Source organism: Sparus aurata, chromosome 18 (genome assembly GCF_900880675.1).
Source record: "Sparus aurata chromosome 18, fSpaAur1.1, whole genome shotgun sequence".
In the NCBI taxonomy this organism is placed as follows: domain Eukaryota; kingdom Metazoa; phylum Chordata; class Actinopteri; order Spariformes; family Sparidae; genus Sparus; species Sparus aurata.
In genome coordinates, this window is record NC_044204.1 from 26,245,417 (window position 1) to 26,259,796 (window position 14,380).

The following is a 14,380-nucleotide window of genomic DNA, read 5'->3' on the forward strand; positions in this document are numbered from 1 at the left end:
GGATCGATTGTCGCTGCTTTTCTCCACCTGCAGAGGTTAACGCCATGATTCCTCCTCCTGTTCTACTCCAAGTGAAAGTGACAAGGAATGTACGGCGATGCACGACGTGACATACGTGCATGAAAGGCTTCCGTGACCTCATTTCATCCCCCATCTCGCTCGTTTTCTTCCGAACCAGAGCCAGGCCCCGCCCACCGACACCCAATGGGGCGGGGCCTGCGCGAGGGTGCGCTCGATTGTATTTCTGCTTCGTGTTTTGGGAGGATTGATCATGATTAGGAGAGCAGTGAGGAGGATAAGTGATGCCCAGAAAGGGAAATTTGGCTATAATAATAATTGATTATTGTAATTTATAAATGTATAAATCATGTCAGGAAAGCTATATGCATTAACAAATTCCAGTATGTTCAAAATTGTTCATATTCCTGGAAGTCTTCATCAAAATGACATGACACAAACAATATATTCATTTTAAAATATTTATTTTCATTCATCACTCAATCACCCTTTACTTTACCTTTGACTGTTCAATCTGCATTTGAATTTCTCCTGTGTGGGATTAATAAAGTAAACCTTATTTTAATGATGTCTTGCTGTGCTTTTGTGAAAATGTATAATCATTGTTGTAAACAGTGATCGGACATAATAGCTGTGTAAGAGTAAAGATATCATGCTGAGATTTCTGGTAAAGTCTGAAAGTCAGCCATACAAATACTTAAGTAATAGTCTGAAAGTAGGTATACCTTATATTTTAAGTACCCATCAAAATGACGTGCTTTACACATACAGTAAATTTACATGCGTTAAGTATATACTGTATGGGTCAACCAACAATCGATAAAAATAAATCCATTTAAATTTGCGCTACATGGTGCATGATGCAGTCTGCAAAGTAATTAGACTAAAGTTATCAAATAAATGAGGTGAAGTTAAAAAAAATAAAATATTGGCCTCCAAAATATTGTGGAGCTGACATATAAAGTAGCAGAAAATGGGAACGTGTACTCTTATATTTATAATCTATATGATCATAATAACACCGTTTTTATCTGTTTCCTTTTTTATTGTTTCAACCTCTATTCCATGTTTTTATATTCTATGTGTTTTTATATGTTATCCTATCTTATATGTTTTATTATATGTTTGTATCTTATGTCTTGATATTTGTTATCCTATCCTCTAAGTTTTATGTGTATTGTATTGTATTGTATTGTACACAATTGTATCATGGATGTCGTTTACTTTTTATTCTTTATTTATGAGAATATTGAGTCCATGCCTGTCTCGTGAAATGTGTTATATAAATAAAATTGACTTGATCCATGTATTGATACAGAAAGCAGGCGTTACTGTAGAAATATAGAAATAACAGTATAGGAATGATAAGTAATATAAAAACAGTATTGTATACTGTTACACAGCAAGGTCTATATTACTGCATTGTGCTGCCAATTGGTCCTGATAATTATAATGTGTGACAGTAAGTGAGAAGAGTACAGAACTTGTGCTTTATCTGAGTGTCCCATGTTATGCTACTTAATACTTTATTAATAACTCATGTATTATGAGTGCTTTAGACGCCTGAAGGAGCACATATTATTCTTGCTTCTGTACTTCGGCAGCATATAGCAGGAGCATGCAGTGGAACATGCTTAAATGTGGGGTTTCCATTCGACTGCATACATGATCTGCATGTTTTCATGTCACTACCGCAATTAGTACCGACGAAGAAGAAAAAACCTTCCACTGTCGACCCGGAGCCGACAAACCGAGCACACCTGCGTATTAACATATTATAATCGTGTTTAAATAGCACACGCTGTATCCAGTGAGAGTAGCTGTATGCTAATTTGTCAGCGCAGTGGAGTAAATAGGGGGGTGGGTCATGAGCTCTCCTTTTTTTTTTTTTTGGTTTTGCGTGTATGTGTGTGTTTTTTGACCAGCTGAAAATGGCGGCTCGGAGCGTCGAATCGTCCTAACTTTATCGCACAATAATAAACAGAACGACATACACAGCTGTTATCGCGTAACATGGAGAGAAACTTCACTCAGAGGCCTCGGACGCTCTAGTTTGGGAAGCAACTTTGACCAGTACGGTTGAAAGGAGTTATAACGCAGAGGTAATGATAAAGAAGCTTACAACTGCCGTATAGAGGCTAATGTCAGCTAGCTAGGTAGCTAGCGTCAACGTTAGCCGACGACTTATGAAAGGGATTGTCAACTGAGCGAGTGCACGTTAGCCGATAACGACAGCGAAATAGCGTCAGCTGACAGACACATTGGTTAGAGGTGTCCCGATGAAAAGGTAGTCGCTCTAGTCGGGAATTGTCTTCATGGACTGACGCAAGTTCAACGTAAATGTTTTGTGTCGCTAACCTTAGCTCGCTGGCTAAAGCAACACTGTAGGCTAGCGCTAGCAGGGCTATCTAGTTAGCTCGGCTCGACTCAGAGAGAGGGGTGTATTCTGTCCGGTAGGCTGTATAAACACACTGAAACACTGTAACACCGACTGGATATTCAATCAATGTAACTTAACGCTGCTCCCGAAACTTTGTTTGTCTTCTAGAGATTATGGAGGATCCTCATACACGGTACAGCAAACGCCTGGTGAGTAACTCACTGTTAGCTCTCCTGAACACCTGTTTTATGTTTACAATGCAAGTGTTTTGTTCAAGGTGTGTTCGTGTGAAGTTGGCCCCCTGTTAAACCCACGAAGCATGGTGTGTTATATCATATATATTTGATTCGAGTGGTCCACTGTCCTTTGGCACATTGTGTCACGGCAGTGGTCCTCCTACTGTTGTGTCTAGATCCTGATAAGGGTAATGAACTTGTCCAAACACTCTGAGTTCACGAGAGAGTCAAGTTCACTGTCTAACCTGTGACAGCATTTGTGCTGTGACCCTGTTTCACCTCCTTGCAGTCGTATCCCCCTGCTGTAAAGTAATTAACACACTGCTTTCTGATTCTCCACTGTGTTCCCTGGGATGGCCATATTATTAATAGTGGTGGCATCATTTGAAGATGGCTAAATATATAGTAATGTTTTTTTTTTAATGACATTGTTAATTGGCTTTGGAAAGCATGTCTTTGCATATTTGTTTAACATACCATAACTTAATAAAGGCACCCAATAAATCTTTGCATAATTGCAATCCATTAACTCCCTTTGTCATTTTTATTACTTTATGCACAAACACCAGCCTGGGTTGCGCTCATGTTATTGAATTGTTTTCAGTTTCAAATAAATATGTACTGTGCAGCCCTCAGTTATGAAAGTGAGGAGCATCAGAATTTAAGTAATACCACATTCGTGGAAAAGGGATGGGGGTGGGGAGGTCTGAGAGCGGGGTTGTTGTGCTTGATCCATCTGTCTAGCCAAGCAGTTCTGCATAGGATGAATGGCAGGAGGGGAGGAAAAGGGGGGGCGGTGTGTGGAAGATTAACCCCGGCTATTGTAATGCTGTATTGTTTGGTTCCCACATGAACTGATTTGGTAGTTGGCTGACTGATGATCAGCTTGGAATGATTTATAGGGATTTTATCCTTGTCTTGAGTAAAGGTTTTTCACAAATTGCCATTTCGGTCCTTTTAACACTGACATGTGGTTGTCACCTCATGTCTTGGCAATTAGACTCCAGTAAAAACGTTTTTTAAATATTGGGCAATGTTACATTTTTGGATGTATGTTGACTTTTGTTGTGATCCAGAATCATACACTCCATAGCGGATTTTTTTTATACCTGGGTAGTTTGATAAGAAATTATTAATGTGACACTTTAAGGCTGTGGCTAAGCGCCCATTTCTCAGAATTTACAGCTTTTATATTTTTCTTCCCAAGCACATCCCCCAAGCCTTGTTTATTATGTAACTTTTATGTATATGATCTTGACATCAGCGTTGCAGTTTGTCTGACAGGCTGCTATAACTCATCTTTGTAATGGCACTGAAATATCTTCAGAGCAGTAAGACATCCCATATTTTTCCCGGGCAGTTAATTCATACCCTCGCCTCCTGTCATCTTTCTCTGGCTCGCTACGAATTATACTGTTCATTATGTCTAATGTAAATGTTGACAGAAGCCTTCTTTCCTCCTCAGCGTACAGGTACGCGGCGCCGCTACCAGGATGATGGAATCTCAGATGATGAGATCGAAGGGAAACGGACGTTCGATCTGGACGAAAAGTTGCAGTGCGCCAGGTTTAACTCTGACTTGATCAAACACATGGAGGGTAAAGGTGAGAGGAGATTTTTTAAGTATAATTTGCATGTTCATACTGGTTAATGTAACTGTTTTTTTACTTTTGTTTTTTGGTTGACTGTGTCATTGTCTGCATGTCTCCCTCATAGATTTCACATTTGAATACATCCAGAGAGAAGGGCTCAGGGACCCCATTGTCTTTGAGACAGGGGATGGCCTCGGCATACAGTAAGTCACAGTCTTTAATCGTTTTATCACAGGTTAGTCTTTTTTTTTGTTTATGTTGAGATATATTCTAGCTTAGTTTTCAGTTTAAGGAACAAACCTTGTTGTGAGTGTGTCTGGAGGAAAACAATTTCAATGATTTCTCTCTCTGTTGCAGAATGCCAGACCCTGATTTCAGCGTGAGTGATGTCAAGTTGTTTGTTGGTAAGTTCCTGTTTTAATACATTTTGCTTGTAGAGGTAGATAAATCAGCCAAGCCAATATGTTGGATGGCATTGCTTTATTGCATATATATTGGTGTATGTGTTCATGCTGGCAGATAAGTAGCAGGAAATTGCAGAAGGGATATAACTAAACTAGGTCTTATTGTGGAGCGTTTGTTGATGATATAAGTTAATATTCAAAAACAACCACAAACAATCGATGGTTTATTGATGGGCTTAGTTTTAATTATAGTGGCCTCACTTGCTTAACCTGCCTTTAATCCTTTCGCAGGTAGTCGACGTATTGTAGATGTGATGGATGTGAACACTCAGAAGGGAATCGAGATGTCAATGGCTCAGTGGCGGCGCTACTACGAGACGCCGGCGTCAGAACGAGAAAAGCTCTACAATGTCATCAGCCTGGAGTTCAGCCACACCAGACTGGAGAATCTGGTCAAACGACCGTCTTCGGTGAGAATTCATGCAATATCACAGCTCAGGGTTTTACAAGAGCTGCTGCTTTCAGTGGCTTTGTCACAATGATAACATTTTTGCTTCATACAGAAAGCGTTATCAAAAACTGTTATCTGTTTGGATTCATGTTTTCGTACAATTTTCTTCTTTTAACTATCCAGGTGGACCTAATCGACTGGGTGGACAACATGTGGCCCCGACATCTCAAGGAAAGACAGAGAGACTCCACTAATGCCATAATAGACATGCATTATCCCAAAGTACAGAAGTGAGTAAACCAAAACATATAATGTTTACTTTTTTATAATTTAGATGGAGTTCAAAGTCTCTCAGTGCCTGTTGATTGATGTTGAACATTTTATCTTGTTTTTATCTAAAATCCACATTGTGTTTTCTGTCCTTTCTCCACTTCTCTCAGGTATTGTCTCATGAGTGTGCAGGGCTGCTTCACAGATTTCCACATTGACTTTGGAGGCACTTCAGTCTGGTACCACATCCTGCGAGGAGGAAAGGTCGGTCTGTCCCACCAAACGTCAACCATAGATTTTAAGCCTGTTGTCACCCAGTAAAAAAGTTTTGTTTGCGATGAGAGACAACCATTTTTTTCCCTCCATGCTGCCAGAATAAGGGGTAAACGTGATCGTGGGCTAACGCTCTATTTTACTTCCAGGTGTTTTGGCTGATTCCACCCACACCACAGAACCTGGAGATGTACGAGAACTGGGTTTTATCAGGAAAGCAGGGAGACATCTTCTTGGGTGACAAGTGTCATGACTGCCAGAGGATAGAGCTCAAGCAGGGCAACACCTTCATAATCCCATCAGGTTTGCTGCTATAATACTGCCGTGACACGTACAGGCATGTAGTATACGCAGAAACACTGTCTGTACGAAGACATGCCTCCAGCATCCTGTGTCTTGTGTGTTTCAGGGTGGATTCATGCCGTTTACACCCCAGAGGACACGTTGGTGTTTGGGGGAAATTTCCTCCACAGCTTTAACATCCCCATGCAGCTCAACATCTACAGCATTGAGGATCGCACACGGGTGAGCAGCACCTCACATCACTGTAGACTTCTTGCTGCTGTTTATATATAACTGTCCTCTTGACACACATGGATGATTGCTTTAGATTCTGTGATTATGCAAGGCATGATTCAGAGTCTTATTCTGTGGAATTACTCATCATAGGAAAACTGTGGTGAGAGAATCAAGTCTCAACAATGTTACCTTAATTAAAATGATTTTTATATATTAAATGATTTCCAAACTCGTGTTTGCTGGATAACACAGATGACAGCGCTCTCTGTCTTAAATTTATAATCTGTATACCTCACAGAGTATAATTTTTCTGTAAGCAGGGATCTTTAACAGCACAAAAAAGTGTACAGCTATTTATTTCACTGAATATATTTAACTGAATTTTAGAATGACACTGATAATGCTAAATGCCCACATCCCCTTTGGAGAAGAATACAAATATTTTTTCTTAATCTTCCAGAACACAACTTTGATTGTGCTCAGATACATCACACTTTCTAAACACTGTCCAGTGTTTCCTCAGGGGCCAAGTTTGGTATTTTTTCCACATCCATCTCTGTTGGTCTTTTTTGGACTTAGTGCTATAAGTGGTTGCAGGACTAAAACTACTCATTTTTACTTACTTGATCATGATTAACAGCTATTTAGCTACTTCTGTGGAGCAGGCCTTATGCTTATATGGGTGTGTTTTTTTTTGTTTTGTTTTGTTCTGTAGGTTACAGTGCTCAATCTTCCATTTTATCTAGCTGTTGAGACATTTTTCTTACTGTGGTGGGCCACCATTCCTGAGTGAATGTAGAATGAAACACTGTGTCCACCTCTTGAATTATCTTTCAGACTCTTTAAGGTGAAACACAGCGGTACAAGCTGCGGCCACACAACATTTCTTCTACAATTTTCAAAGCAGAAATTGTGACAAATGCTTCTTATAAAGAGGAACTGCATAGGAGCAGATAATATGCATTTATTTATAAAAACTTTTCATTTTATTGTCTCACAGTAGTGTTTGACTGAACATGGTCTTTAAGATGCATATTTTATCTCTTTCTGTCCTCCTCCTCTAGGTGCCACCAAAGTTCCGTTACCCGTTCTACTATGAGATGTGCTGGTATGTCCTGGAAAGATACCTCTACTGTCTCACCAACATCTCCCACCTCACTGCTGAGTTCCAAAAATACTCTCTAGGCATAGGTAAGAAAAGAGGAACACAAGAAAAATGGCTGTCCTTAAATCCTGTTTTCCACACAGATATAATCCATCTCTGGCAGGAACTTTAACCAACTGCTCCTCTCTTTTCAGGACTGACCCCGGCTGACCTTGAAACCAATGAACAGACCGGGAATGGCACCTCCAATGGAGTAGAGAGCGACACTGAAAAAGAGAAGATCGAGTTTAAGGAGGAAGAAATCAAAGAAGAAGAGGCAGCTCATGTTATAGCACCCCAGCATGTGCTGACTACCTTTGAGCTGGAGGGACTGTGGAACCTCTTAGGGAAGCTGGAGGAGCTGCCAGCTCACAAAAAGTGTGTCCCTGAAGGCATCGGGAACCCCACAGCCCTGCTTGAGGACATGAGGGTGGGTGTCAACTTAAGTTCCCTGCATAGGGAATGAACTCACATTGGCTACACATAATTCAAAGTATGCATATACTGAATATTTGTATCTTACTGCTCCAATTGTACAGGCTGTTCTGAAGGAGCATGCCGATGATACGCCCCAGCTGTCCTACACTGGAGAGCCCATTGTAAAGTGGCCTGAAAGGGTAAGCAGAAAAACAAGGATTTTTGAACAGATATTTACATGTTAAAAAACTCTTACACTCAGATGTATTTTTTATGCTATTACTTTACAAATGTAGTTTATTTCTTCGCATATTATTAGTGTAACTTTCACCAACCTTTTCTTTGTCTTTTCTGCTGATGTTCCTGATGCAGCCAGCATGGTACCAGCCCCCAGCTCCCCCTCCCCCTGTCATATACCGTCCACGCTTGGGTCCCAACCTCCATAAGCCTCTTGGTCAGAGGCGAACCAAACGCTCCTCCATCTCAGCCCTGAGGCGCAGACGGGTGAGGTGCAAGCGCTGTTCCGCCTGCTGCAGGAAAGAGTGCGGTGAATGCCACTACTGCCAAGACATGAGGAAGTTCGGCGGGCCTGGACGTATGAAGAAGAGCTGTATTATGAGACAGTGTCTTGCTGTGAGTCATCATACCATCATCGTCTTTGTATGTGTGGATCAAAATAATGCTGCCCATCTGAACTTTTCACTGTTATATACTTGGAGAAGATTTAAGTTGGTACTCAAAATTGTGTTGAATTACTGAAGTCAAACGTAACCTTGTTTTCCAACCCCAGAAGCCTTATACATTTATTCTTTCCTGCAGCCTGCTCTGCCGAACACGGCGCGATGCACAATATGTGGAGAAGGGGAATCGGATGAATCAGATCCGAGCACTTACTCACTCATGGAGTGCTCCGTCTGCTCGCAGATCGCCCATCGTCAATGCATTAAGGTAATCATCCTCTGACATAGTGAAGACAATACATTTATACACTACCCAATGATTGCATGGTTTGTTTTGCTGCCTTCAAATCTGTTTATCTGATGTTCTCTACTTTAGGAACCTGGTGAAGGGAAGATCAACAAAGATTTACCCAGCTGCTGGGAATGTCCCAAATGTTACCAAGGCAAAGACTCATCAGAGGTACCAACACACACTTCTCACATCTGTATCCCGAGAAGACTATTTATGTTGATCCTCACATTAACAAAGACACCCTTCTTTTTCAACCCCACTCACCATCCTTCCCCATCTTTTCCACACCAGTCCTCCAGCGATGAAGAAAGTGAAGAATCAGAGGGCTCCACCTCCTTGCCACTGTCCAAACTTGCGTACCGGGAAGGCATTGGTGTCGGCGAAGGGGTGAGACGAGGGAAACGAAACAGACCCGCACCCCGACCCACAGCACCGCCACCTTCTCAAAAACTGCTACTGCAGCATCAGCAGAACCGCAAGCGAGCAAGTGCACTGGAACTCAGACTTAAGAAGAGGGTAAGGTGTAGAACTTAGATGGTTTGAAATGTGTTTTTAGAATTGTCCAGCGTTTGATGATCAAAAGCAAATAGGTACAAAGAAATTATTCATAAGCTTCAAAATTTTAATGCATTCAAATGTCAGCCTACCCAAGAGTAAGAAATCTACAGAGAGCCCTTTGTTTATCTTTTGACATTGATTATCATCTCTTTTACTCACTGGATAGTCTATAAAAAAATAAGCAGATCTTTTCAAATCTAAGCGTTACCTTGATGAAGCATCTCAATCTCAGGGAAACTGATTTGGAAGAGGCTACAGATATGATAATGGCACTTCCTTAGACTTTAAATAGTAGAAAGAATCTTTCTGTATTTGACATTTATCTCATTCTAACCCTGATTCTGTTTATTGCAGATAAAACTGGAGCGCAGCAAACTCTTATCAGTAAGCACTTCACTTATTTCTGCAGTGATTCTATATTGCATTGGAATAATACTACAGCGCACATGTCGCATTATTCTGTCTGTTTCTCATTTGCTATCCTTTTTGCCCTTCCCTCTAGAAACAGTCGTCCCTGGACCGTTCTCCCAGGCTGCTGAGCTCCAGGTTGCTGTCCCGGCTACGCTCTCCAACCAGCAGACTATCTCAGGGCAGAGGCCGTGGCTCCACCTGGGCCAGTGGCTCCTCTTACCACGGCTCTCCAGGCAGTACCAGGTCCTTCCAGCAGCAGCAGCAGCAGCAGCAGCAGCAGTCTTCCCACAGTCTGATACTTGAGCCAAAGGGAGAGCCTCGCAGAGGGAGGGGAAGAGGGGTGAGGCTGCGGGGAGGTGGAGCAGGAAGAGGAATCAGAAGTGGTAGATGCCATGGTGAGATGGAAGAGGAGAGTGAGGACAGCAGCAGCAGCAGCACAAGCAGCAGCAGCGACGAGGATGAGGAAGAGGAGAGGGGGCAGAGCAATGGGAGGGGACTGGATAAAGAGAACCAGCCCCAGTCGAGGAGAGGAGGACGGGCAGCCAAAGAAAGAGAAGAGGAAGGGGGCGAGGTGGCCAACCAAAATGGTGCAGAGGAGGAGGACGAGGAGGAGATGGAGCAGGACAGTCAAACTGGGGGGAAAGATGGCTCCTATCTTAAAGTGACACTTCAAAAGCCACCCAGGGCCAAGCGGGACCCGACAGCAATCGTCCCCAAATTAGAGGCTGTCGCCCCTCAAACTGCCACTTCTGCAATACATAACCAGACCAGAGCCCTTGTCAGACCCCCCATTAGAAATTGTGGCCCATGTCCCGATCAGCAATCCAATAGGCACACATCACCACACACTCGCAGTGGACTCACAATCACTCGTACCTCTCACCCAGAGAGGCCGGACGCCTCTAAAATGGCAAAGCCGAGCAGGCCAGCTAAACTGAGCAATGGCGCCTCTTCTTCTTCTACATCTGAGCTTCCTCATCTCCGCATCCCTCTGTCCGCCCTGCAGGAAGGAGGCAGCGAGGCGGACAGGGAGAACGGTGGGAGTGGTCCGGGCTGCGAGAGGGAGGTGTGGGTGTCTGTCTTCCGCTACTTAAGTCGAGCAGATCTCTGCGTCTGCATGGCTGTCTGCAAGAACTGGTACAAATGGTAAGATGACAATGTTGAGTTGATTCATTTTATTAGGAGCCAAATCTTTGATGCAACCTTTTATTTGCATATTATTTCTATTGCTCCTAATGAAAATATTCAGATGTTTGTCACAATCTCCAGTTAAAAGCTTTTGCACACCTTAAGATCGACAGGTGCGTAGGAGAAGACTGAGGGCCGACAAAATCAGGAAAAACACTCCTGCACACCATCCACTTCAGTTGTAATTAAGTTTAATAACAACAACGTTTTGGTACTTAGACCATCATAAATGACAAATGTCACAGGGGGCAGATAATCTATAGCTATTTTAAATCAATTTGATGACGGTCTAAATTAAAAGTTTTTCTGCTCTCTGACAACTTTCCTCTCTGGAGCTGGAGTGTGTATCCTGCTGAAGATTGTTTCTTTGTGTGAAAGAGAAGAGTGGAAAGAGACATCAGTCTGTAACAACACTGCACTCTATTAAAGAATCCCCCTAATTAAGCTTTTTAATTCATCACATGAATGTTTTAATCAGATCAACTCAATCGTTGTGACTTCAAGGCTACAGCTGTTAATTGAATGTGTTGGATACATTAAATTAACATGTCATATTGCGCTCAGCTCATTTAATTTGTAGATGCAGAATGTGAACATTAAGTAGCCGGCTGCAACAAAATAAAGCTTCTGTCTTCTGTGTTAACAGGGGATAATAAGACATCTGTCAGGTTTTATTGTTGACTTTATTTCCTTCAGTCTTCTTATGTATTTCAAACTCAATAGTGTTTATCCATGTATAGTATTGTGTAGTGTCTTTGGGTCAGGATAACTTTTTGAATGGATGTGCTCATCCCGAGTGTGTGTGCTTGTTTGCAGGTGCTTAGACAAACGGCTTTGGGCGTGCATTGACCTGAGTGTCAAACGCACCATCACTCCTCAGGCCCTAACAGGCATCATAAAGAGACAGCCGGTCACGCTCGATCTCTCCTGGACCAACATCTCCAAAAAGCAGCTGAACTGGCTTGTTGGACGCCTGCCTGGTAAATAAACACACGCGCACACACACACACACACACACACACACACACACACACACACACACACACACACAGGTTCAAGGTTATCTTTATGCACACCCTTAGCTTCCATTGAATACCAGTTTGGTTAATAAAAATGACATTATGAACCAAAAATAAACAAAAAAAAAGATGCCACTCAAAGGGTCATATTAACTTGATTTGACGGTTTTAAGTGAAATCTGATTTACTGTCATGTGCACCAACAGTTTGTCCTCTATCACATCCATTAAACACAAATCCTCCCTTCTAATTTTCAGGGCTGAAGGATCTGATGGTGTCCGGTTGTTCCTGGTCATCAATTTCAGCTCTCTGCTCCTCTGGTTGCCCCCTCCTCCGTTCTCTGGACCTGCGGTATGCAGACGGGGTCAAAGACTCTCAGATCAGGGATCTCGTCACTCCTCCAGGTGAGGACAGAGCAACTACAGATAGATGCTAGATATGCTGTTATCACTGTTAGGTCAATCATCATCATCATCATCTCTCGTTTTGTATCAGGCTGTGACAACCGCAGTCAGCTGCGGACCATGCAGTGTTTGCGACTAGCAGGCCTGGACATCAGCGACTCCACTCTGCGCCTGGTGATCCGTCACATGCCCCACTTAACAAAACTGGACCTCTCCCACTGCAACAGCCTCACCGACCACTCCATCAACCTGCTGACTGCAGTGGGCTCGTCCACCCGAAACACGCTCACAGAACTCAACCTGGGAGGTGAGAGATTGATTACAAAGAACTTATTTTTAGGGACACAAACGTACACATTGCATTTGTGTTATTTTACTAGTACTGAAGTGTCTGTGCACCTGTTTCTCTTCCAGGCTGCAGTAAACTGACAGACGCGTGTCTAAAGTATCTCCGCCGCCTCTCCTGCATCTCACTGCTCGACCTGCGAGGCTGCAAAGGCGTCTCCCGCAAGGCCTGCGAGGCTCTCATCTCCGAGCTGTCGGTCAACATGCTCTACTGCCTATCAGATGAAAAACTGATCCAGAGGATATCCTAAGCACCCGCCTCCTCTGACGGCCGAGGTGATTTTTGGGTGCAAAGACAAAGAGAGCTGACCCAGATGTGAAACTGTGTGACACAAAGGACTCAGACTGGCAGGGAAGTTCACATGCACCTGTGACACATACAAGGAGGGGTGGGGTCTAAACTGGGACTCACGTAACTGGTGTTGGTGAAAGGGGTTCTCATATAAAACATTTTTCCAGTGTACCTAAAATGAGACTCAGGAGCTTTTTTCTGTTGTTCTTTTGGGAAATAATTTTGTGTGGAAAGAGCAAAATATCTTCTTTTTGTTTTTAATTGCCAGAAGTGGGAGAACGGGCAATTAAATTAGTTGTATTCTGCACATCCTTTGGATAACCGAGTGCTCAGCTCCTCCGTGGACAGACACCAGTCTTGACTCCGATCCTGCCTTGAGAAGGTGATCAGCAAAGACTTTTTGAGTTTCATGACGGGGGTAAAACGGCTTCGTTCTGTTTGGCAGATCCCCATAAAGTCTTATTTATCAAATGGATAATTTTCACTCATTTGATTCCGGCTACATTTGGGTGCTCCAGTTATTTTTTCGACATACAAGAGAACTGACGTTAAGTTGATGGTTTATGCTTTATGCACATCTCTGCTTGAGATTTTTTATTTTTTTTTTAAAGGTGACTGGTCTTTCACATCACAGCTTGTAAAGTGGGTGTTGGGAGCAACCTGTGTTCACTAGTCTTATGTTCAGCTTCATAAAGCACTTTTGTGCAGCAGTAGTCCAGTGTTATAAGCATACATGGACGTCGAGTGGATGTGGTTATAAAAGGGTAAAAAGACAGTGTGAGAGGCAATCGACATTGCAGCGAGACCTCACCCCCAGCGGAGGGCAGGTTGTATTAAGTGCGTGGACGGGGTAAGCTGAGTTGTCAGATAAATGGTGCATCTTCAAACAACCGCTAGACTTCAGGTGCTATTATTTCCAAACTTGCTTTGTTTTTGTACAGAGACAACATTTAGAGCAAAAGTGTTAATATTCTAGATGAAACTGCTCCCCCACCCTTCTTTGATACACTTTTTCTTTTTTCTTTCCATGGATGAAAAATGTGAGTATCTACTTTTCACTGAATTTCATGACCTTGTCCAATACAACACGTAGAGATGTATGATTTATTTCTTTTGGTTTTGGGCCGGGGGTGTTGCTAATTTCTTTGTTCAAGTGTAGTGGTTCTATATCAAAAAAAGGTCTCCTTCCCAGAACTGATTTCCTCCTGGCCATATCCCCTTCAAATGAATATAAGTATATAAAAATATATACTTTTGTGTAAATGTGTTTTTTTTTCTCTCCTCTTTTCGAGTATCAAAACGGGAATCCTGTAGCATTGTAATTATTTTCAGAAGCCTTTTTCACGTTATGTTATTTGTGTTATTTTTCAAGAAAAATTAAAAAAGTTAAAAACAACGACCAGCTGTGATGTTTCACTGAGAGTTGGGCGGATGTCACAAACCAGCACTGCTCAGCTTTTCTCTCATCTGTACAGGAGGAATCAGAT

At 42.5% G+C, this 14,380-nt stretch overlaps 1 protein-coding gene across 1 annotated transcript; it reads left to right on the top strand.

Moving 5' to 3' along the window:
- Window positions 1-1,735: 1,735 nt before the first annotated feature.
- kdm2ab (lysine (K)-specific demethylase 2Ab) lies at window positions 1,736-14,289 on the top strand. Its single transcript, XM_030395953.1, has 23 exons — window positions 1,736-2,120; window positions 2,567-2,607; window positions 4,100-4,238; window positions 4,351-4,429; window positions 4,584-4,630; window positions 4,922-5,100; window positions 5,265-5,371; window positions 5,522-5,615; window positions 5,774-5,927; window positions 6,034-6,149; window positions 7,208-7,334; window positions 7,443-7,717; window positions 7,827-7,904; window positions 8,077-8,337; window positions 8,524-8,652; window positions 8,761-8,844; window positions 8,968-9,192; window positions 9,589-9,618; window positions 9,737-10,791; window positions 11,650-11,813; window positions 12,110-12,256; window positions 12,348-12,563; window positions 12,671-14,289. Exons 2-23 carry the CDS (start codon window positions 2,572-2,574, stop codon window positions 12,850-12,852), a joined length of 3,924 nt encoding a protein of 1,307 aa, XP_030251813.1. The 5' UTR covers window positions 1,736-2,120; window positions 2,567-2,571; the 3' UTR covers window positions 12,853-14,289.
- Window positions 14,290-14,380: the final 91 nt, after the last annotated feature.